The sequence below is a fragment of the Mycena indigotica genome (genome assembly GCF_014461135.1).
Source record: "Mycena indigotica strain 171206Taipei chromosome Unknown Mind.scaff0008, whole genome shotgun sequence".
In the NCBI taxonomy this organism is placed as follows: Eukaryota; Fungi; Basidiomycota; class Agaricomycetes; order Agaricales; family Mycenaceae; genus Mycena; species Mycena indigotica.
Window position 1 is genome coordinate 1,290,972 of NW_023503007.1, and position 26,038 is coordinate 1,317,009.

Here is a 26,038-nt window from a genome sequence, read left to right on the forward strand (position 1 = left end):
TCACCTCTGTTCACTGCCAAACACTGTGGTTGCCTCTTTGCCACTGATGGTGCCTGTACAGTCTGGAACCATATAATAATATTATGTGGCCCTTAGTAGAAGATTGCCCTTTGGCAGGACACTAGCGCGGCCCATTGATGTCTAAGAGGTCTCCCTTTTTTGATGTGCTATACTTGTCGGTATAACCACAACATTATGTTGTTATCTGAGCATGATATTGAGCATGACAACAGCTTGGTTGTTAAAGTCTAAATGCTTGACACTAGGGAAAATGTGTCAGGGGAACCCCCGCTTCGGCCTCCTTCGGACCCTCCGAACGCATCCGAGGCGCATCCGACCGGCGCCCCCTCGGACGCTCCGACCCACCCCGACCATCGTCCCACGGCCTCCTTCGCCCGCACAATCACCGATCCGTCAAGACCCTCCCAACGATCACCTTGGGACAGAGCCTGCGACGCCGCTCAGGCCTTCTGCGCTCTACGTCGGCAGTTACGGACGACCAGTATATAGTTGGCGCCCTAGCAGGCGGACCCTTAGAGTTTCTTCTCTTTGGATCCTCCCCTGCTAGGTCGGTCCCTCCGTGTATTTCCTGTAGCTCTTATTCACGCTTTGGATCCTCCCCTGCTAGGACCTTGATCTCAGGCCTCCGGGGTTGCCCTTACAGCAGAAGAAACTCTCTACGGGATTAACCGGTCAAGATTGCCAGGTTTGGCGCTGATTCAGGCTCGGAGTACGAGTCCGTACCCCCCTCGTCACCGCCCCTGCCACTTGACCCCTCCTCCTCTGCTCTTGTCGTCTTTACGCCCGCTATGTCCACCGGAGCTGCTCCGGACGCTGACGCGCGCATGGACGCACTTGAGGCGAAACTAGACAACCTCACCAATATCCTCACCCACCTTGCTTCCCAGGCTTCCGCTGCCGCACCACCTTCGGCAGCTCCCGAACCACCTTCGGCATCTCCGAATGCCCCCGACGCGGATGCGTTATTTGGTGACATTACTGTCGCTTCAAAACTGGTCTTACGACCAAACCCCCCGTTTGCGTTTAACGGAGATCGCAAACGTGGCCATGCCTTCCTATACGCGGTCAAGACTTACGCTCGGCTTGCCCCGGAGGCCTTCGTGGTCAACGGAGAGCCGAGCGAAGAAAAGGCCGTCCGCTACGCCATGTCCTATATGGCGGAGGGACCTGCTCAGCAATGGGCAGAGCGTCATGGGAGCAAAAACCCCTTCCCCTTCCCTCGGTGGAGCCAGTTCCTCTCCGAGTTTCGCCTTCGGTTCGTTGAGGAGAACGAACAGGACCTCGCGCTCGCTAAGTTGGAAAGCGCGGGTTATCACATGGGAACGCGGGATGTCTACGGATACACCGACAACTTCGAGGACTTGATGGACCTCGCTGGCTTCGAAGACGCGTTGGTTAAGGTAACCAAGTACCGCCACGGACTTGACCCCCTGATCAACAACGGCATCACGTCTTCGAACGACCCCCCAGACCTCCGTGACTATCTGGGCTGGCGCACTCGGGCTTTCCGACAATATGAAGCCCTGGTGCGAGCGAAGCTCATTAAGGGAACGGCTACCCCGCGGACCGCTTCGGGAGCTCCGCGCGGCGCCTTCCCCATCACTCGTTCGGCAACTCCGTTCCCCATCCGCCCGGTGGCCGCACCTGCGCCACCCGCGGCCCGCGCCCCCGTCCCGGTACCCCCGGCTCCCGTCCCTATGGAGTTGGATCGCACTAGGGCTCGGGGCGTGGCTCGGGACTGTCCGCTCCCCGCCGATGTTCGCCATATGGACATCCTCGACGAGGTGATCCAGCAACTTGGCGATGAGATGCTGGGAGAGCTACTTGCGCGGTTGTCCGACACCGCGGCCTTAGCAGAGGCGCATTCGGAGGCTCCGGCAGAGGATTTTGTCCCCCGCGACGAGTGACTGGTGTGCCCTCGTTCGCGTCCATAAATCGTTTCACTTGTTTGTATGATGAATCAACTCCCTTGCCTTACAACGAGCCTGAAACGAAAGACGCACCCCCTGCCCCCTCCGAAGCCCCCGTTCGGATTCGCCGACTTGCCTGGGAGAAAAAGCTACCTGGCAGCTATACCATCTCTGCCGCCCCTGGGGTTAACTCGCTCCACCTTCCTCTTGAGCTTGAGTCCACTGCGAACGCGCTCAAGCTCTCCCTCTCAGGTCTGGTCGACCTGGAGCCACGCCGGACTTTATCGACACAGAATACGTCAACCGAAACAACGTGCCAGTCCGAAATCTCTCAGTACCCATACCGGTCTACAATGTCGACGGCACCCCCAATGATGCTGGGTCTATTCGCCAAATCGCGGACCTGGTCCTACGATACAACGGACACTCCGAACGCGTTCAGCTGGCTGTAACCCACCTCGGGAAACAGGACTTGATACTCGGGTACTCCTGGCTCAAAAGCATAACCCCGAGATCAACTGGGAAACAAAGGAGGTGAAAATGAGCCGCTGCCCCCGAAGCTGCTCCACCTGCCGCGACGAGGAACGGACCGAGCGCGCTGAGGTTTGCCGCCTCCGACTCCTTAAATCGCGCTTGCTTGCGGGCGCCTTCCCCACCGTTTGCGCTATCGATATCGCTGGCCCAGACGATGCCGACGACGAACTCGGAGCTCCTTCGGACCCTCCGGAGCGCTCACCAGACCTTGACGACGACGAGCATCTTGAAGACGGCGACCGCATCTTCTACACCTCCTTTCGCCCAATCGAGGAGATTCGCGCTGGGAGCACCGTGTCCCAACGCCTTGCAGAGGCCTTCGCCCGTAACTTCGGCCCCCCCGCCTTCGGAGTTTCCGGACTGGGCCAAGGAGTTCCAAGACGTCTTTGACAAGGAGTCCTTCGACACGTTACCAGAGCGGAGGGCTTGGGACCACGCTATCGAACTCGTTCCCGACGCGAAGCCCGCTAATTGCAAGGTGTATCCGATCTCCCCCCTTGAACAGCGCGAACTTGACGAGTTCATCGAGGAGAGGACTTGCCACAGGCCGTATCCGCCCTTCGAAATCTCCGATGGCTTCCCCCGTCTTCTTCGTTAAGAAAAAGGACGGAGGACTTCGGTTTGTCCAGGACTACCGCGCCCTCAACGCAATGACGATTAAGAACCGGTACCCCCTCCCGTTGATTAATGACCTTATCAACAGGCTTAAGGGCGCCCGTTACTTCACCAAACTCGACGTTCGCTGGGGCTTTAATAACGTCCGGATTAAAGAAGGAGACGAGTGGAAGGCGGCCTTTCGGACCAACCGAGGGTTGTTCGAACCTTTGGTGATGTATTTTGGCCTGACGAACTCCCCGCGACTTTCCAAACGATGATGAATGACATTTTCCAGGATCTCATTCTCTCAGGAGACGTCATGATCTACCTCGACGATATCCTTATCGCGCATTCGGACCTCCGTAAGCACCGCGAGATCGTCCGCGAAGTCCTTCGGCGACTCCGAATGCACAAGCTGTACCTTCGCAAGGAGAAGTGCGACTTGAGAAATCGTCAATCGAGTACCTGGGGGTTATCATCTCTCACAACCACGTCGAAATGGATCCCGTTAAGGTTGCCGGAGTCTCCGCATGGCCTCCGCCCGAGAACAAGAAGGACGTCCAGCAGTTCCTGGGGTTTGCTAATTTCTACCGCAGGTTCATTCGGGATTTCTCGGCCCTAGCGCAACCCCTCTTCGCGCTCACCAAGAAAGACCAGAAATGGGCCTGGGGAGACGCCGAAGCCGCCGCCTTTCAAGCTATCAAAGACGCGGTCGTCTCAGAGCCCGTCTTAGCGATCCCGGACGACTCCCGGCCTTTCCGACTTGAAGCAGACAGCTCAGATTATGCGACGGAGGCGGTTCTTTCACAACAATCCGCCCCGGACGGGAAGTGGCACCCTGTAGCGTTCTATTCCAAAAGCTTAAATGATGTCCAGCGCAACTACGAGATTCACGACAAGGAGATGCTCGCGATCATCCCGCGCACTCGAGGAGTATCGGCATTTCCTCGAGGGCGCCGCGTATCCGGTCGAGATCTGGACTGACCATAAGAATTTGGAGTATTTCCGAAAGGCACAGCACCTTAACCGTCGGCAAGCCCGATGGTCGTTGTACCTTTCCAGGTTTGACTTTACGCTGCACCACGTCCCAGGTCGCCAAATGGGCCGTCCCGATGCTCTCTCTCGCCCGGCCCGACCACGGTATCTCCGACGACAACTCGGATGTCACCCTCTTACGCCCCGAACTGTTCCACGTTCGCGCTTGAGGCCGTCACCGTCTCTGGGCCTGGGTCCGAACTTGTCCGCGACATTAAGGAAGCGCTATCCGGTGAGCCTGACCTAGAGGAGCCCGTCGCGCTTGCGGCCCGGCAACTCTTGAAGGTCCGAGGTCAAGTTCGGGGCCCCCGCTCATCACGTTCGGACGAGTGGGCCGTCTCCGGCGACCTCCTGTACTTCCGCGGCAAGGTTGTAGTCCCTAAAGACAAGGACCTAAGGAGGCGCATCATCGAGCTCTGCCACGATACGCGAGTCGCCGGACACGCCGGGCGGTTCAAGACCTTAGAGTTGGTTTCGCGCAACTACTGGTGGCCGCAGATGTCTCGCCATATCGGACGCTACGTCGCGACCTGCGACTTATGCTGCCGCACGAAGGGCCCCTCCCAAGGCTTCCGCATGGAGAGCTCCATCCGACCGAAGTCCCGCCCCGGCGTTGGCACACTGTCACTGTAGACTTCATTGTCGAGCTGCCCGAGGCCCATGGGTATGACGCGGTTATGGTAGTGGTCGACGCCCTCGGAAAGCGCGCCCACTTCACTGAGTGCCATACGACAATAGACGCGGTCGGAGCTGCCCGCTTGTACTATCGGAATGTCTGGAGGCACCACGGAACCCCCGAGAAGTACATTTCGGACCGTGGCTCGCAGTTCATCGCTGACTTCACGCGCGAACTCTGGCGCTTAATTGGCGTCAAACCGGCTACCTCCACGGCTTACCACCCGCAAACCCGACGGACAAACCGAGCGCGTTAACCAAGAGCTCGAGCAGTACATCCGGATCTTCACCAACTACCAACAAGACGACTGGGACGAGCTTATCCCTGCCGCTGAGTTCGCCTATAACAACCACGTTCACTCCTCCACTCAACAGGTACCCTTTATGACTGACACTGGTCGGCTCCCCCGAACGGGTTTCGAGCCAGGCGCCCGCTCAGAGTTGGAGTCGGTGAACGAGTTTCGCGATCGGATAGCAAACGGCGTCTCCGAGGCAAAGGCCGCGCTCGTTAAAGCCAAAGACGAGTATAAACGGTACTACGATCGGAAACGTTCGGACGCTCCGAATATTCAAGTTGGTGATAAGGTTTGGTTGGACGCCTCTGACATTAGAACGACTCGGCCCTCCGAGAAGTTCTCCCACAAGCGCCTTGGACCGTTCAAGGTGCTCGCAGAGGTTAGCAAAGGTGCCTACAAGCTAGACCTCCCCGCGTTACTCCAAGGTCCACCCCGTCTTCCCCGTTGTTAAGCTCGAGCCCGCTCAGGACGACCCCCTTCGATGGACGACCCGGCTACGACGAACCGCCCCCGAACTAGAGGACGGAGTTCCCGAATGGGAAGTCGAGGAAATCTTGGATGCCAGGATAAGGTATAAGCGTCTTAACTATTTCGTCAGGTGGAAAGGCTACGATGCTTCACACGACTCGTGGGTTCGGTTCGACCGTGTCTTTGCGCCAGACAAGATTGCAGACTTCTATCGGAGATACCGGGTAAACCACGGCACATCGCCTCAGCAACTTTCGACTCGCTGCCCTTCCAGATTATGCGTCGGGACGCCGCATTCAAAGGGGGGTGATGTCAGGGGAACCCCCGCTTCGGCCTCCTTCGGACCCTCCGAACGCATCCGAGGCGCATCCGACCGGCGCCCCCTCGGACGCTCCGACCCACCCCGACCATCGTCCACGGCCTCCTTCGCCCGCACAATCACCGATCCGTCAAGACCCTCCCAACGATCACCTTGGGACAGAGCCTGCGACGCCGCTCAGGCCTTCTGCGCTCTACGTCGGCAGTTACGGACGACCAGTATATAGTTGGCGCCCTAGCAGGCGGACCCTTAGAGTTTCTTCTCTTTGGATCCTCCCCTGCTAGGTCGGTCCCTCCGTGTATTTCCTGTAGCTCTTATTCACGCTTTGGATCCTCCCCTGCTAGGACCTTGATCTCAGGCCTCCGGGGTTGCCCTTACAAAATGCCCAAAACTGACAAAAGAAAAATCAAGCAAAAACATGACCCCATTGTAATTCTTTCCTGTCATCACAGATCACAGGCATAAGAGCACATTGTCAAGTGGGAAAAAGAAAAGTTTAGGGTAGAGCACGGGTCAGGGTCAGGGTACACTAATTTCTGAACCCAGCCAAAGCCGGACCCTTTCAGGGTCAACCTGGAGGGTCCAATAAGCTGTTGTGATTTAACGATTTCTGTCAGGGAAACCCCTGATTCGGCCTCCTTCGGGCCGTCCAAGCACATCCAAGGTGCATCTGACTGGTGCCCCCTCAGACACTCTGTCATGGATAAGACCCGGCCCGTCCGCTCCGGCACTGGTGTCGGGCCACTGCGGGCCCGTAACATGCAGCACGTGACAACAGGGAACATGCACCCCAGTAGAAGGAACGCACACATGGGAAGCACGTGACCAAGAACGACGCGTCAAGCCGTTGCCAAGCCCAACTCGACACCAGGGGACTGGGGAGGAGTGCTAGGAGGTTAGGAGTAGCGCCTGGCCCGCAAGGGATGTACGATCGTCCCTTCTGCGGCCAGGAACAGGGGCGAGGAGGAGGAGGAGGAGAGGCCAGGGTGTCTGATCACCCCTTTGCGGGCCTGCATATATAATGCGCAATAGCGTACTATGTACTCTATTCGAACCTTTGACCACCAACAGCGACAAGGGACCAAGTTAACGGGCTCTTTCGGTTTCGATCTACCCCGCTCGCTGTACTCGTGGGCCTGACGATTCGTCTGTTCTGTTCCAGGCACGTTCTTAAGAGAAGTCCTTGCACAGCCCGACCCGCAGTCTGACACACTCCGACCCATCCCGACTATCGTCCACAGCCTCCTTTGCCCACACAATCACTGATCTGTCAAGACCCTCTCAACGATCACCTTGGGACAGAGCCTGTAACACCGCTCAGGCCTTCTGTGCTCTACATCAGCAGTTACGGACGACCAGTATACAGTTGGTGCCCTAGCAGGTGGACCCTTAGAGTTTCATCTCTTTAGATCCTCCCCTGCTAGGTTAGTCCCTCCATGTATTCCCGTAGCTTTTATTCATGCTTTGGATAATGTGCATGGCAGAACGATTCTGAGAAATATTCTGCCAGGCAGAATGGCAGTACGCATAATGCCAGAATAGTGCCAAGTGGCAGAATGCACGTGATTATCAATCATGTGATGTAAATTACCCATTCAAAAACTACAAAAATTCGTCTATATCCCAGTCAGAATCTGCTCCAACACGTACGACATTGACCTTGTGAGCCTCCTCCCGAGGAATCACCCTCGTCAGAGCCTAGCAGGAGGCGTTTCTTGCCAGACATGGCCACAAATGCGTCTGTGTTGGTATTCGGAGGTGGGTTGCCACTGCATGCCTTCTCGGTGAAGTGCTTGAAAACCCGGTTTTCACGATGCTCCACTTCCTTATTGCAGTAGCGGCATGTGTAGAAATTTCGTCCCGATTTGTTGGCGACCCCACCAAAAATGGTATAGTGCTGGTCAACAAAGGCATGAACTTTTCATGGCATTTTCAGACTCAAACATTGTAGGAGTACATATTATATAGACCGAGTGGGGGGGGGTGCTTTGAAACAATGCTAAAATTGACAAAGCTATTGATCAACCAGTGACTCGGCCTGAGTCAGCCACCATTTCTGACCAACGGCACTACCCATTCTGCCACCCTCGAAATTTCGAGTTCCTGATACTGCCATGTAGTGCCACCTGGCAGATGGCAGACTGGCAGAATGTGCTTGTAAAGCCAGCAACTTTAGCTTTGGATCCTCCCCTGCTAGGCTTTTGTCAGAGCCTCTGGTTTGCCCTCACAATAGCGCCCATCTGATCTCCTCTGGGGCCTAGCGCCTGTCTAATATTATCCCTAATACTCATCTGTATAAAAGCTGTACCTACAGGTTGTATTTGTTAGGCTAATATCATCTATTCTCCAGGCTAACCACCCATTTCTTTGTGCTCCTCAGACCATCCTCAGTCGGACGCCCTGATGGTTCAAGACAACCTAAGCCTGATACTGACACAAAAGGGGGTTTCCCCAGCTCATTCACTCAGGAATACTAATAAAAACATGGCTACTGGTGAAGGGCTGTACCACCTGTTTGTCCCAACAATCACTGTCAATTGACAGTGTTGACCCGGCGGGGTAACAGTGTGTAGCCACACTGATTTGCATGGTTCCTATAGAAATGAATAATTTGTGGTTAAAGGTATGAATAAAGTTGACTATTTTAACACTTTTTCACAGTTTTCAAGTACAAGTCAGATACATTGTAGCTTATCACTGAAGGTATAGGAATGAATTATTATGAGTAAATAAAATTTCTATATAATGCAAATACAAGCCTGATTTGTTATAGTCTGTGAAATCAAAGCCATAAAAATAGATGTGTATTACTTGGTACTTTGTATATATAGCCATATGAAGAGGAATATGTAGGTAAGTATTGATTAAAGAACAAAGAGAAATATACAAATGATGATCAATATAAGAGGGCAGTAAGATATTGTAGTAGTTGATAAGCAGGGTGAGACCGAGGGCAAAAGAGGATAGAGTAGAAGGTATGACTTGAAAGGAAAAAAAACTTACTACTGTCCCTTTACACCTAGTGGTCCGCCCTTCCTCCCCTTCACTACGTTCTTCTTTGACGCACCAGTGCTGACTAGGGTTGCCGGGGTCTTTGTAGATTTTCGCCTCTGAGCGAGGAGCCTCTTGTAACCGGAGTTGGATAGTTTCCTTTTTTTCCGCCCCAAATCATCATCTTCCCCATCATCGCTAGCCAGCTTAATATTACGAATATTCGGCCCAAAGAAAAGGTGATTTATCTTCCTATATGCATTTTTATATTAGTCATATCTCTTGATTCCAGTGAGAAATTCATGAAATACATCTGTCACAACATCTTTTGCATTACCCCCTTGGGATGGTACCCACATCTTTTGCATAGATGCAGCTATATGTACTGAACTAGTTCCAGTCAGGCTCAAGCTGGGGTCGGGTGGATGAGCAACAACTCACGCATGCAAGTCTTGTGCAATGTCATGTTGAATAATTGTCATCAGTTATCCCCCAGCGTTGCTAATGTCAAGTTGTTCTGTCCCGTCTAAAACATCGTTTGTGTCGGCCCAGCTGGATTCCGCCCCTTCCTCCAAGTCTGAGCCCTCTAACTCGCCGTTATTCTCCTCAGCAGCTGCAGAAGAAGCCCTCCTGATCTGGCGGCGTTCCTGCCGGGTCATCTCTGTCAAGCATAAGAAAGTATATTGGCGGCGGCTTGTCTTCATACCAAGCAGCCGTTTCCGATGCTCTGCTCTCTTTCGAAGAGAGTGCTCCATCTGACCCAGAGGACCTAGGTGTCAACGTCGGGCTCGGGCCGTATCGGGGCGTCGGGGGGTCCGACTTCGAGAGGGTCTGAGGAGCACGAAAGATGGGTGTTCGCCCGGAGAATAGACGATATTAGCCTAGCGACTACATCTTGTAAGTACGGTTTTTATACACCATGGTATTAGGGCACCCTATATAGCCCATTCTTTGCAAAAGATGTGGGCTGAGCTGCAAGGCTCTAATGCAAAAGATGTGAAACAGGGTTTAATTATTGAATTTCTCAATGGAATTGGAAGATATGACTAAGCTAAAAATTGATGTAGTCATATAAATCACCTTTTCTTCAGGCTGAATACTCGTAGGGTAATAGTTTGGACTTATGTGGCAGAAATAAGGAAATAATTCAGAGATTAAGTAAGACTGATGTGGCATCACCTGGTCATTAGATCTAGTGATGGCAATCAAAAATCGTTCCACATTAGGTAATATAATCTAAATGCACTGATCCCATCTATCAAAACCTGCCAGAGGGCTTATAAGCAATTATTTTATTATTTATAATTTTTTTTTGGGCACTTGCCCTCATCTTTTGCATTACAGCCTTGCAGTTCAGCCCTCATCTTTTGCAAAGATACAGCTATATGAGCTGATTAGGGATGGATCGGATGGGCGCCAGGTCCCAGGGCGGATCGGATGGGCGCTGGTCGAGGAGTATGGCGGTATGCGGGCCCGTGCGGGGCCCGTGCGGCCTTGTGGCCCGGCGGCCCGACCCGAACCGTGACACTAGGGTCTTGGACTTGACATTGGTGATGCCAGGTAAGTCCGAATCTTGGAGAAGTCGCACTTGTTTGCGTTTGCGATTCATTGCTGACTTGAAGGCAGTGGAGGCAGCGGCAAAGATCACATGACCAGCGTGTGACGCGACCCTCGTTGTTTACTCACTCCCTCACCTCATCACACGGAAACGGCATTTTGCACTCGACAGGCCCAATGACGACGGAATCCAGCAGAGGTAAGTATACCCCTATAGATACCCCGCATCTCGCTTCTACGCGATGCGGAAAGCCGCACTTGGCCATCCGCGTCGCGCCTCCCCCTGCAACGAAAGCCGCACTTGGCCATCGACACATAACCCTCCCCCAACCTTCACGCGGCCCCCTTCTCTCTTCCCGCCCATGCTGACGCCACCCAAATAGCTCCGTGTATACTGCAGCGGCGGACGCGTTCCGGCACCAGCTTTTCCGAAGTCGTGCTGGACACGGTCGACATCGCAAAGCTTCTTGCTCAACACGTCTCCGAGCGGGCTTCCAAAGAGGAGGAGGTGGATCCTGAGGTCGAAGTCTTGCCAGGCGAGCGGCTGCCACCCGACAGCTCCGACGATAAGCTGGCGCTGCTCCCCAATGAGCTGGCACTGCTCCCCGCACCCGCCCAAGCAGAGAGTCCCAACCTGCCGGCTCATATCCCCCATTCGACGCAGCGCAGACACGAGAAGAAGTCGGCAAAGCGTAGGGAGAAGCGGCTGCAAAGTGCGCCTTACAGCAAGGCTGTGGCAATGTCGCGGGTTGCACAGGCCAAGCGGAGAGCTATCCATCTGGAGAGCGATATGGCCAGTCTGCCCCATACGAAGCCCGCCTGGACAGGGCATCCGCACGCGCCTGGGCCTTGCCTAGATATGGCCGACGCCCTTGACAAAGTTGATTGGGGTGGGGACTCCTTGGAGCGGGAATTGGAGAAGCTTGGTTTAAAATACATAGATTGGAGAGATGGGTGCGTGAATTTTCCCTCTTATTGCTCTAGACTAATCTAATTTAGTGACACTATTCCAATTCTTGATCGCCAGCGTCGCCTTATCGTGCTGCTGGCCGGCCGTCCTCGCGCAAAAAACTGGGACGACATTACTCGGGAAGCAAACCTCGCCGTCGAAGCTGCCTCGACGCGAATCAAGCTCAGTGACGAAAAGATGGGCCACCATCGGGCAGCGACTGAGTTTGCTGCTCTGGCAAGGGGGGTCTCGCATGGAGGCGGCCAAACGGTCCGAATGTCAGCGCTTCCACGTTCCCAACGCTCATACCGTTACAGGCTCCGGGTGAACTCCTCATTCATGGCGAAAACAAGCAGGTAACTGATGAGCTGCTTCGGAATGAGGCCTTCATTAGGATCGTTGGCTTTACTACATGTAAGTGCTTCACCTTCAGCCGCGCGCTCGAATCTCACCTAATCTAGCGGTGTTCCGCTTGTGGATGCCTGTGCTTTTTGCCGCCTACCAGGCAGCAAATGCTGCTCTGGCTGAATGGGCCCCGTTTCTCCGCTGGCCATTTGCAGGCAGCGTTTTCGCTGCCTGCACTTGGAATTTCGTCAACACAGTCTGCGCGCCACACGTCGACTTCGGCAACCTTGCGTGGGGTTGGTGCGCAATAACGGCCCTAGGTCGATTCAATCCAGACCGGGGCGGGCACCTGATATTATGGGACCTAAAGCTTGTGGTCTGTTTTCCGCCTGGATTTACCATCTTCATCCCCTCTGCTATCCTCCTGCATTCCAATACTGCAATCGGCAAGGAAGAGACTCAAAGCTCATTTGTACAATATAGTGCTGGCGGGCTTTTTTCGGTGGGTGGATCAGGGATGTCAGAAACAGAGCGAGTTTCGAGCAAGGGCCACGGGAGCGGAGCTAGCAGCAGCAGCAGAGCGGGCGACAGTGCGGTGGGAAAAGGGGCTTGGACCCTTCTCTGTGTTGTAGTATAGTTGCTTTTATTCCAAGCAAATATTGACGTTAAGGTTGCGCAAGTCCTGCTATGGCCGTCAAAACTGTGGTATGATGAATCTGGCCTGGCCTGTGACACATTGTGACATATCGTCTCGTTTCTCCAGGTGAGTGTCCTCAACTTACTGCTCTACCCTTCACTCCGACGAGTTCTGAGTTTTGCCCAAGGATTCAGTGCTGAAGTACTACAACCTGCTTCTGGACAACAGCTCCAGTCATGTCCATGGTATATACACATAAAAACCCATGCCAAGCTTCTGACACTACTTATACAGACGATGCAGTTCAGCGAGTCCTCTCCAGTGGGACCTGGGGGAGAAAACCCAAGCCCCGGCATTGCTACCGACAGCGAGCAATTATTCAGCTTTGACGAAGAGCAAGATGTAGACTACGACGACGGCGAAATACCCCACGGCCCACCCAAGCCACCTGCCGACTCACAAGACGAAGATAGTGGGGATGACTCGAGTTCTGCATATCTTGGTGCCACACGCCAAGCTCCTACTCGAAAGCGACCCATTCTTTCGGATAGCGAGGACGAGGAGGATTGGCATCTGAGGGACGAGCACTCAGCCGGTAAAGAACAAGTGGGAACTGTCATTCCATCGCGCAAGTACAGCAAGACAAAGAAGCCGGCTGGTTACCGCGCGCAACAGCGTCAGCAACAAACCCGTATGCAAGGGGTGGTCCAAGAGCTGGCGGAGTTCCATCGGAAGCAAAAGGAAAAAGAGGAACGTCTTGTCCAAAAGCTGGCAGAGAAGTACAATGTTCGCGTCGGCGCCGTGCGAAATAAGCTTCAAAGCTCGAAGCAGTGGAAATTCAAGCGGACAACATCAGAACGGAGCGCCTTAACTGGATATTACTGCCGGAAGCGTCAACAAGGGTCAGTAGCACTATCTTTGATTCAAGCTCTTCTGAAAATAACCATTATTCAGAGCGCAGAGCTGCGGGGAAACAGCCCATCAGCTATGTCACTGCCTAACGACGCGTGAAGCAAAGTCCCGAACTTATCAACTTTTCGGCTGCCAAGAAGAAGAAAATTATCGAGGAATACGCGGCCCGAGAGAAGCTCAAGTCCACTGGCACTCGCGCTTCAGCACTTAGTGAGGTGAAGGACGTGTCGTCAACGGCAGCTGGGGTGGGCAAACTTGTGAGTAGATGAACAGAATCTGAATTCAGAGTAAATATAAGCTGACACACTTGACACTAGCTCACTGACCTCCGCAAACGAACAAAGAACATTTCCGTCTGTATCATAGCCCCCACAAAAAAGGACAACACCCTCGCTCTTCCGACTGTTATCGATGCCAGCGGTGGTTGTTACCTCTATGACCGACTGGGAATGACTGAAAGCGAGCTTGCGGAGGATTATGGGATTTGGTCCAAGACGGCAGGAAATGGTAATGCCAACCACTCCCTCCACTAATGCTCGGACTCCAATCTAACCAGCCCTAGGCGTAGATCACATGTCTATTGCGGGCCTGAAGGCTTATTGTCAAGATTTTATCAAGTCTGGTCTCGGTATGCACTAAAGCTCCGCACGAGTGTCAACACCCGCGGATGTTTGCACAGGTACCTGCAGGAAAACATCCGCAGGTTTGACATCCGCGGATACAGGTATCCGTTTCCCACGGATGCCAAGAGTACAGGTATGACTCTTGAAGATCTCAATTTTCATTATCTTCCATATATTCCAGTCACTACAGTCTTCTTATGCCCTGTGGTGTCCATATCAGTATATTACTGGATACTATATCCTATATAAGCTCTTAATATTGTCAATATACCTCAGTATCCTAATATTTTATTCAAAATACCCGTGGATAACCCGTGCAGGTACCCGTATCCGTGAGTACAGGTACCCGTTTCCCACGGATGCTGCAAATGCAGGTATTGGTTTTGAAGCCTAAATTACCTGCAGGTAGAGTACAGGTATTTATCCGTGACACTCGTGAGAAGCCTTAGTATGCACCCTCCATTTCCATCATATCTACCTCTCATGCCTTCTATCAGCCCGTATCACTCAACGCACAGTACGGATGAACTACGAGAACTATCTGACCTCCATCGTCAAACTGTACGACGCACATCTAGTCGGTTGGCCTTCAAGCTGCGGGTGGATGGCGCCATCAGCAATGAAGAAGAGCTCCTCTATTCGTGCTCTTGCAAAGGCAATTGAAAACAAGGATTGCTATTGGAAGAAGATTGCGTCTGAAGAGGAGAAGGAGGAGATACTTGCCGAGTACATGCAGCTGGTCGACGCTGGCCTTCGGCCACAGCCCACGGATCGAAATCCACGATCTGACAGGGGGAAGAAGCGTGGCAAGCAGCGTCAAGCCCAAAGAAGTCCAAAGCTGCTGCTGAGTCGGACGGCAGTGGTGCGGATGACAACGACAATGATAAGAACGATACTGCCAACAGCATTGCCCAAACACGGCCTCGGCGTGCTACTGCATCTGCCGTTGTGACCAGCAACGCTAACACTGGGGCTAAGAAAACTGGAAGCGGAGGTCAGGCTGGGAAAATGACGAGCAAGAGCAAGACAGATGCTGGGCAGAAACGCAAGCGCAGTTGTCCAACAGAAGCGCAGGCGAGGAGCTAGTGGGGACAAGGCTGGGAAACGACGACAGGTTGGCTACGAAGCTAGCGCAGTACATATAGCTGCATCTATGCAAAAGATGTGGGTACCATCCCAAGGGGGTAATGCAAAAGATGTTGTGACAGATGTATTTCATGAATTTCTCACTGGAATCAAGAGATATGACTAATATAAAAATGCATATAGGAAGATAAATCACCTTTTCTTTGGGCCGAATATTCGTAATATTATATTTGGGACTTATAAGCCCAGGGACCAAAAAATTAATAATCGATTAAGTAAGGTTGATGTAGCAAGATGCAGTCATCAAAAGCTCTGATGGCAATCAAAAATCGTTCCACATTGATCAACATACCTATATGTCATTGATCCCATCACTGATACCTTGATATAGCAGCCACAAACAAGAAAACAGTGTTATTTAATTTAATTTTCAAGCAGTTGCCCTCATCTTTTGCATTACCCCCCTAGGATGCCACCCACATCTTTTGCATAGATGCAGCCATATGAGCTGACTAGTTTCAGGCGTGTGGACTATCGTACTCGGCACGACCGAACACAGCTTCTGGTGGATCAATGCGAAAGTCAAATGGAGTATATGCTGGATGGATACATGAATTGGTGTGCGGTGGATGAGGAAGGTCGAGAATCTACTCGGTGGGAGGATCCTGCGGAGGGCTTGGGCTCACCGTCTACAATCCAGGTCGTAGGCTTATTTGGTTCGTCCTTAATTCTTCCTGATATCCTCCTTGACACTTTTGTAGTGAATCAACGACGAACCCTTCTGCTCAACACCACAGATGGTATATGCGCTGCATTGCTTCAACGCGGCCTCGTCCCATGTTCCCCAGTCAAACCAACCGTCGTCATAACCATCGAATCTTTGGAATATTTTCGCATTGCGCACGCACACTGCCCAAGATTTGTCATTCAAGCTTACGTGAAGAGCCTCTGCGACATCCACCGAATTCCCTACCATCCCCATCTGCGGTCGCAATTTTCTGTGGCCTACGACCTCTACCTCGACCTTCGTCGTCGTGTGCCGAACGCTTAGTTTTACAACGTCTAAATCATGAAGGGGCAGGCTGGCGGATTCAGAACGACTGTGCTGCATGCGGGTACAAGCTTCAAGGGGAGCCGGAGCTTCTGTACGACCGCCTGCTTACATTCGACGGGAACAACTCATTGAAGCGTGTGGATGGCAACCTTCCAAGAAGCCAACGAGCCGACAGGCGGGATGGGGGGGAGAGCTATTTCTTATCGATGACCGACATCGATTTATGGAAAAAGAAAAGCACCAAATCGCCAGCTGTTCCCGTACCGCCACCCTCCACGCCCAACGGTCCAAACCCATGTTAAGACCGTTGGCATAATATGTCGGACCAGTTGACCTCGAAAACGTGGGCTGTATTTGACGAAACAGGAATCTTCCTGTGTCTTTGTCGGCATGGGTTTACGGTGCTCATTGCACCAATGGTCAAAAGTGAGGAACAGTATGTTTCTCAGCCTTTCCAGCTCGATTCATTGCTGACGTCGTTTAGATCCAAGTACCCGCTTGCTGTCGTCAATGAGTTGGCGAAATACATCGAAAACAAGAACGGCGCTGGGCTATGATTGCGGCTGCAGCTTGGAGACGACAATTGCTCAGAGTGGACTGAGCGCCGAGGCAAAAAGCCTATTCAAATGTCTTGTTGGGACATTCCATAGGCACGCGCATAATCGCATCTGTCAACTTGGGCACCTTGCAACATATTTGAAGGGGGTGGGGCTGGAGGATTTCGAGGGGTGTGAAAGAGCATTTTCGTGCTCAAATTCACTCTCTAACGCCTGTCGATATGCAACGCGATTCCATTGGCGGCAGGAAATAACGACTTACTTCAAACATATTGACGACACAGAAACTTATGCGAACATCAGTATGTCCCTCATTTCGCAATCTCGGTGGCATTAACCTGTGGTTAGGTACGTTCCTTTGCAAGAACTATGACCAAGCGCTGGACATCTTGAGCGGTGAATCGGACTTGCGGGATGCAATGAGACTGCAGGGCATCGCAAGCTACGACAAATTCAAAACAGCGCTTGCGAATGAAAAAGAGTTTTTGCTTAAACTACAAGCGAGCGCGAAGTCGAAGGAGGAGACCGGTTCGATGGAATATCTTCGCAAACTACGGAGCTTGGAGATGAGCAAGTAAGTTCTAGGCACTGTTGACTTGTCTCCATCTCATATATATTAGAGAGAAACTTCGAACTCTGAAGAGGGAGAAGAGGGCTGCAAATGCTCCAGATGCACCCTACCGTCAATCCAACTCAGCACTCGATATCAAAATCCGCCATGCTCGAGAATGAATTGATTGCGACAGTGAAGTACTTGCCGAAATCGAGGAGGAGCTCAAAATTCAGACCCGATGGACATCTACTTTACCCGAGTGGGCCGAGGCCGTAGATGAAGTTCGACGATTTGAGTATCGCAAGGCAGTGGACGCAATGGAGCTTCTGGTGGTGCAGCGTCTTCTAGAGCTTACGAAGGTCAATCAGTCTGGAACTGGTCCGCTTTCTCCATTCCATCTTGATCAGCTGGCTAACGTTGTCCGACAGCATATAAGCATCGTAAACATATCTCGAAGTCGTTGCAAACTCGATCAACTGCAGTCCAAAATGCAGTGGATCGCTATAACGTCGCCGCTCAAGCTATGGTTCCGGCGCGACCCCAACTCTCGTGGAAGGCTGTAGTGGAGTATGCCTTTCTCTCCGACTTTGATTTACTGCGGGACGACACAAACTCCCTCGAAAACGAAAAATGGGCAAAGCCAACGTTTAGGCTCTTGATGGACCGCTACTTCAAAATGGAACGAGCTTGGGAGGAAATCGAGCGACTTAATCTTGAAATACGACGGGTCATTACCTGGATCCGAGATGAAAGTCGTCTGTTACGGGAATACAAGGCAGCACTACGGGAGGAGGGAAATCTCATCTTGGCCACGCAAGTCAGGATGTATGGTCAACGACGAAGCATTTATGATGCAACACATCTCCAGAGGTTTCGCCAACTTGCTCGAAAACATGGTACCCGTTTTACAGGAAGCCTTCGGCCAGGTCGAGCAAAAGGGCAGTCAGAGGAAAACCCAGTAGATGCGGAAGCTGTTGGTGATGAGAACGATGATGAAATAGAAATGGAGGATGTCACTCAGCAAGCTGACATGGAGGAGATAGAGGATGATGACCAGTTTGAGATGGCAGCAAGTGTAGCCTATAGAATTGCTATTTTGGGATTTGATGAGTCAGAGTGTGGAAACTTAGCAGAGTATATCTAGTCATCAAATATTCAATTTGTTTTCCTAGCTTTAGATTATAATAAAGTATAGATTACTCATAATAATTCATTCCTATACCTTCACTGATAAGCGGCAATGTGTCTGACTTGTACTTGAAAACTGTGAAAAAGATGTTAAAATAGTTAACTTTATTCATACCTTTAACCACAAATTATTCATTTCTATGGGAACCATGCAAATTTGTGTGGCTACACACTGTTACCCCGCCGGGTCAACACTGTGTATTGACAGTGATTGTTGGGACAAACAGGTGGGCTGTACTCATAAAACCTGGGGAAGGGCTCAAGGGTCACAAATGTCACACTTTTAAAAAAACCATTTTATTCATTTTTGGGTGTTAGATCATGGTATTGATGATGGAATTGATGGTATCGAGATAAAGTGATCAATGTGGAACAATTTTTGATGGACATCAGTACCATTGATAGCTATGTCAGGATACATCAATTTTTGCCTAATTAGGATGTATACCTTTGCCCTAGATCACAGGCCTACCTAGATGTTTATCCGGGTCTTCGGCCTGAAAGAATAGTGATCTGCCTTTCCATATCTGGTAATAGCTTAGTCATAGCTGTCAAACTCATTGAGATATTCACAATTGATTGAATGTCACATTTTTTGTCACAGTACTCCGGCCATGGCTGGCATGAGCTCCCCCAGGTTTTATGAGTATAGCCCTTCACCAGTTGTGACGGGGCGCTTACCAAGCGAGTCCCGGCACACGGGAGACCGAGGGCGGAAGGCCGGCGAGGTCGGACAACAAGGAGAACTGGCGTAAGTACTCTATTTGACCTCGGAAAAGCTAACTAATACAGAAAAACAGCTCCACCTATATAAGTATTTACAGGACTGATGTCATAGTGGAGAGTATGATAAAAGAATGAGTTCATTGTGGAGTAATGGCGCGCTCAAGCGCAACTCCGGCGGCATGCACAATCTTATCTTATCTCGGATCGCGTGATCCGCGATCCGGGGCCTTACATACGCCCTCCATATCTTTGCTTGGAAAGATATCCACGTGGTTTCCACTCGGAAACATTATCAGCACCATCCAGCACTGAATACACGGCAGACGACGCGTCGCCGATCGCTGACTCATACCACGTGATGAGATCAAACGCGTCATCGCGTAAGCGCTTCTTGTCCAGAACCACCACGACATCCGATGCGGAGTCTACTATGGTGAGTGAATTCGCGGTCGTCCCGACTCAGAACAGTTTCGCCCTCCGAATGGAGTCCAAAATGGTCTACTAGGACCGTCTGCACCGTGCGGACAAGCGCGTCATCGAGCGATTCAAAGAAGCGCGTGCGGCGGCGCAAATTCTTGGTGCCAAAGCCCAACGAAGCGGCTCTGTGGCGAGCGTACCACGCGGCGATGCGGAAGCGAGAGTCGGCCAGCTGCCGGGACTCAAGCAACACCTCAACGCCGTACCTCTCATCGCGCATGACAAGCTGCGACTCCGAGAGCCGAGCGAGCGCGAATCGGCTCGTTTGCTGGACGGCTCCTTCATCTCCTGGGTATGGCTGGGCATTCTGCAACGACAGCTCTGCGTTGAGGAGGAGGAAATTGCCAATGGGGTGCTCAGAGGCAGCGTCACCAGGTGCGTTGTCCACAAGCTCTGAAGATCCAGCTGAAAAATCATCACTCAGACTTTCAGTGGACTCTCCCTCGCCCTCCTGGACAACGACACCGTCGCTGAACAACTCCGATTCGACTTCATCGGCCCACGACAAGCCCACGGCGCCAACCGCCAACGTCTCCAGCACCTCTGTGCCTTACAGCATGATGACAGAGTAAAATCGCAGCAATGATGGGACAGACTAGCGGACCGGTAGCGGGTGCGACTCCCGCATGTTCCATTTTCATTGGCTGTTGGAATTGTTACATCTGGTGGAACATCAGAGGGTCGAGAGTTCGAACCCCGCACTTAGCAGAGTTTGCTGAGGTCCGATTACCTCATCAGGAGGGCGGATGTAAGGGTTGTGTGACCGCTTACAGCATGATGACAGAGTAAAATCGCAGCAATGATGGGACAGACTAGCGGACCGGTAGCGGGTGCGACTCCCGCATGTTCCATTTTCATTGGCTGTTGGAATTGTTACATCTGGTGGAACATCAGAGGGTCGAGAGTTCGAACCCCGCACTTAGCAGAGTTTGCTGAGGTCCGATTACCTCATCAGGAGGGCGGATGTAAGGGTTGTGTGACCGCTTACAGCATGATGACAGAGTAAAATCGCAGCAATGATGGGACAGACTAGCGGACCGGTAGCGGGTGCGACTCCCGCATGTTCCATTTTCATTGGCTGTTGGAATTGTTACATCTGGTGGAACATCAGAGGGTCGAGAGTTCGAACCCCCGCACTTAGCAGAGTTTGCTGAGGTCCGATTACCTCATCAGGAGGGCGGATGTAAGGGTTGTGTGACCGCTTACAGCATGATGACAGAGTAAAATCGCAGCAATGATGGGACAGACTAGCGGACCGGTAGCGGGTGCGACTCCCGCATGTTCCATTTTCATTGGCTGTTGGAATTGTTACATCTCATACAGCGCAGACTGGCGCTCCGAGAAGTCCACACCGTGAGCGCCAAAGCCCGGCGGCTTTCCCTTCACGGCGGACTTCATGGTGGACGTTGTGGGGCAGTCTCGGGCCAGATGCCCGATTTCTCCACAGGTAAAGCAAGCTCCTTTCGCGAGGAGCTCGTTCCGACGCTTTACAGACATACGGCGCTCTTTCAGCGCGTCTGGCTTCGTCGCAAGCTCGACCGACGCAGCGCGAAGCTGCTCATTCTGTGAGTCAGCCCGCGGCTTGTCGGACTCAACGCGCCCTCCGTGGCCTCGCCTACGGTTGCGGTGAGCGCTCTCACCGTCCCTCTGGGTGGCGTCTGACGATTTCTCGTCAGGCTTCGCCTTCTCATTGTCCAGGGCATCGGACGCGGGCGATTCCGGCTCAATACTGAGCAGGATCTCGGCGTCCTCAGCCGCTTGGACAACGTCGTCCCAGGGGGCGGTCTCGGGGTCGAGCCTTTGGCGGTACATCTCGCGCTGGATGTCCGGCTTCAAGGTGCGCCAATATTTGACCACCTTCTCCTGATCATCTGGCAGACCAATGATATTCCAGGTCGTTTCGAACTCAGCAGTGTATTCGATAACAGGTGCGTCTTTCTGCACCATCCGATTCAACTTGTCGCGCATCTTGATGCGGAAATTCATAGGGAAGCAAAACTCGAACAATCCCCAGAAGAAGTCGCGAAGTGAGTAGTTCTGCTCGTTCAAAACGACCTTCTGATCGTAGAATTTTGCAGCCTTGCCCTCAAGAAAGTGGGATAGGTAGAAAATCTGCTGCTCAGCAGGCACACGACCTGTATTCACATACGCGGTACCCTCCCGCACAAATTTCTTGTACTTGGCGGGATCGGGCGAACCGTCATACGCGGTCGGCTTAACCGGCTTCAACAGCATGGGCAGCGCAATGTCACGTCGGCGTGAGCCTAGACGCGCGACGATTCGGCGCGGCGTGGAGCAATGGCAGGCTGGCGCCGTCCTGGCCTAGGAAGTCCATCGAGGTCCGGTGAGTTGGCCTCCGCGTCGGAGCCAGAACTCGAAGGATCGTCAGATGGGTCTGGCGAGGGCGGGTTCCCAGGTGCTGCTGTTGCGGCGTTGATTGCGCGCTCAATAGTGCTCCCAGCAGCAAATCGGGGGCCACGCGATGGCCTCGCTGGCACCACGGTGTGTGCGCGAGTGCCCTTCACACGTGGTTCCGCGGGTACGCCCCGCAAAATACGCTCACGCGCAAAGCGCTCGGCACGACTAGCAAGTGGCTTCACTTGCTCCCCAGTTTTCCGGGATCAGGGCCCTTCCCCTTGTTGCGGGAAGGTCCAGCTGAAGGTGGGCGAACAGGCTTTGGGCTGATATGGCCAAGGTGCGTCGGTGACCGGACACTCTGATGTTCGGATGGGGACTCATACCCATCATCAAAGGATTGACGAGACTGCTCGTCAAACTCAATCAGTGGCGACGGCGACCTTGAAAATCGCGGGGCAGCACTCGCAGACTTGCGACTCGCAGCAAAGCGAGCCTCATCAGCCAGCAGCTGGTGCCGGCGCGCCAACAGGCTGAGCTCCTCAACACTCATGCCATCCATGGCAAGGTGAGTTGTTGACTCAGATTCAAACTGATGTATTGACGAATGTGCTACACTTGTAGGACGAATGACTGGGCTTCGACGCGCGCTCGACAAGCGCGTTGTCATACCAGCACTATCATCGTCAACCGGATCAAGATCCGCGACTGGCGTCCGGCGACCCCAATCGACATCGCCCGAAAGCGCAGGGAACTCAGCAAGCTGAGACTCGGCAAGCCGAGGACTGGCAAAGCCAGGAACACGCCCGGAGGCGGCACGCCGTGAGGCGGGGGCGAGAATTCGGCATAGCCGGGACACCGCGACCCATATCACTCACCAAGTGATGGTCGGCTCCACTTGTGGAGCGGGATGACGACAGGCGTGACGTCAAACGAGCAGGGGGCGTCGGGGCAGGAGCGCGACCGGTAGCCACAGCAAGACGGGTTCGATGGGTAGCCATGAGACGTCGGAGGTTGGTCAGGGCAACAGCAAGACGACAGGAAGGGTTGATCAGACCCTCGGAGTCAGTACAGACTGTAAACCAGTAGCGAGCAGTTCAAAATATGTGACGGGGCGCTTACCAAGCGAGTCCCGGCACACGGGAGACCGAGGGCGGAAGGCCGGCGAGGTCGGACAACAAGGAGAACTGGCGTAAGTACTCTATTTGACCTCGGAAAAGCTAACTAATACAGAAAAACAGCTCCACCTATATAAGTATTTACAGGACTGATGTCATAGTGGAGAGTATGATAAAAGAATGAGTTCATTGTGGAGTAATGGCGCGCTCAAGCGCAACTCCGGCGGCATGCACAATCTTATCTTATCTCGGATCGCGTGATCCGCGATCCGGGGCCTTACACCAGTAGCCACAGTTTTATTAGTAAAACTGAGTGCACATCCTAGTTTCCCTGACAGATTTCTGCAACTTAAACCCTGAACACACACACACACACACATATATATATATATACACAAACAATTAATGGATTAGTAGATTAATAGGGTTGAGATCTTTAATTGAACTCCTCCATTAGTTCACTTTCCCAGTGTATTAATGCTCTGAGAAATATAGCAAGCTATATTTCAATGACTTCACCATATAGATTATAATTATGACAAATTGAATAAAACCTCAACTTATTACCACAGCTTTCTCAAAAATAAATAAATAAGCAAATACAGCAATATCACTTCTCTTATGACTACCAATAGTATCTTAAGGAGTTGCCTCAATAAACCCGTCCCGCCCTTCAACTTGTCCAAGCTGAATACTGATCTCAAGTCCCTGCTTTATATCTTCATGTTGCACACCAGGGAACACATGTCCCATCCCACCTGCTGCTGCTGCTGCCATGATTGACCAGGGGTCATTTGGATCAAAGTGAGAGTGGCTTAGAGGTATGCCTCTATTACGGTATTGTGCCACAACCGCAATCATAATAGTGAGAAAGCCAAAAAGGAAAATGGGAATAAGAACAAGACTGCTGCTAACAGACTTGTATTCCCAGCCTAGAGTATCGACTATTGCATGGCCTGTAATATTGCGTATTCTGTCTGCAGTAAGATCACCTGTAGACTCAAGTGATATAGCAAGATTGGTTTTTATAATCTATCAGAATATCAAAATCAAAAAAGTCCAAAACTATAAAACCTGCTTACAGTAGCAGTCAGCTCAGCCATTCCACGGATATAAGCTTCCTATAAGATTATTAGAATACTTTCATATTTTTGAAAGTTGTTAATACTAACTAAAGTCTGTCTGAATAAATTCAAATTAATGTTGTCCAGATTGTCATCAAGAGAGTTCTTCCGTGAGATCACAGATAACAAAGTGTCCCCAATAATATGTGTATCAATTCCCTGTGCATAGAAAAATGCAGTATAGGTAGCATTGAATGCTGCATCAGCTATTGCACCTAGGCTGGTATTGGGAAGAGCTGGGCTAGTAGAATGGGTAGCCACAGCAAAGCCATCTGGGGCAGCTGTATAATTAGCTTGTGTGTCTCCAATTTCTGCAGACAATGTACACATAAAGGCCCCTGGATATCTTCCTTGACCATCTATAACCATATCTTAGGTTTATAATAAGTTGAAAGATATAATAATAAGAAATGATTTGACTTACTCAATATAGGCTCATTGGATGTTTCTCCTGTTTCACAAGCAACAACAGAAAATGTATTGTTCCTCAAGTTGGTCCATGCTACTGAGCCTATGAACATATCAAGACACTTGTAATTTTTATGAAAGGTACTTACTCTCACTTCCACTACAGGGTGTCCACATTTCCCACCGTATCAGCTCTGTGAGGAGAGTAGGGCCAGGGATAAATGTTGCAGTGCGATTGACCCTATGATCATGTGCTAGTGTCTCGAATGGAGTTTGCTGGCATGAAACATTTATATAGACACCCTGCTGCTCCACAATAAATGCTGCATTTGACAGATCAGTGGAGGGTGGGAAGGGTGAGTCATTTATCATAGTGAAAATGCTGCCTTGAGGCATTTCTTGCATGTTCCCACTATTGTTTGTCACATTGACAGGAAGGATTCCATCTATAATGACATAGTATAAGTACTTGGTTTAATCAGAGGATGCAAGACATACATGTTGATACTAGATGAGTGAAATGATTGTACTCAATTGTAGAAACATGTCCAATAGATGATGTTGCTGAAACAGAGCCACTTTCCAGAAGAGTTGGGAGAATTATCACTTTATCAACTGCAGGTGAGATAAAGTAAGACATAATTATTATCTTGAGATTTTTTTAAAAAATATAGCTTACGAGCATTATAAAGCAATCCATTCCACAAGGTTCTTATGTCTGATTGGACAGAGGGCTTGCTAAGGTCAAGCTCTATCCCAGTCAGCTTAACATAGACTGTGATATGACTAGGATTGAGCAGTGAGGACCATCTGATATTATGTCAATCATTGCTGATCTTCAAGTGCAGGACACGCTTGAATTACCCTGGAGTTTGTGCAAGCCCAAGCAGAAAAACGATAGCACTAGTGAACATCCATGATTTGTTATGCCAATTCAAGATGAATGATTTCTTGGATAGTCTGACTGCAAACCCAAGAGTTGAGATATGCAAAGGACGTGTCAAGGCAACCAGAATCCAGTGGGTCACTGCTTGGGTGAAAAGACTGGCACTTTGGTGAGTGCCCAGGAAGATCAGACTAGGGATGAGAGACTGACAAAGAGGAAAAGAGTGAAAGGGCAGCAGCCAGTGCTGTGAAGATGTATGTCTGGATCTGAGGATTTTCTTTGAAGTACTGCACTGCCAAGCCACCCAGGGGAATCTTTGTTCTGTGGCGAACAACAAGCAGGAAGCTGAGTGCAAGCAACATCAGTGCAAGTTGGCCGACAATGATGGTGAAGGGCCATGTCACACGGCTTAGTGTGAATAAACAGATATTAAGTAACAAAAGATCGACGGAATACTGACACGGACTAACCTGGTTCTCTGAGGTGGCAGGGCTTTTGTTTTCGTATGCAAGGCTGGAACTAGCGATTCTGTAGAAAGGGACGCAGTTCGGGTACGGCGGTAACGGTACATGGGGGGAAGAAGATGGGAAGAAAGCGTGGGGTGTGCCAATTTATGTCTGCATGCAAAGAATCCATA

General features: G+C 51.5%; 1 protein-coding gene across 1 annotated transcript; it reads left to right on the plus strand.

The window, feature by feature from the left end:
• Positions 1 to 20,839: 20,839 nt before the first annotated feature.
• MIND_00919800 (CCHC-type domain-containing protein) lies at positions 20,840 to 21,541 on the plus strand (the record flags this gene model as incomplete). Its single annotated transcript, XM_037365829.1, has 4 exons — positions 20,840 to 20,957; positions 21,004 to 21,136; positions 21,187 to 21,347; positions 21,405 to 21,541. The coding sequence occupies 4 exons, from the start codon at positions 20,840 to 20,842 to the stop codon at positions 21,539 to 21,541; spliced, it is 549 nt and encodes a 182-aa protein (XP_037217241.1).
• Positions 21,542 to 26,038: the final 4,497 nt, after the last annotated feature.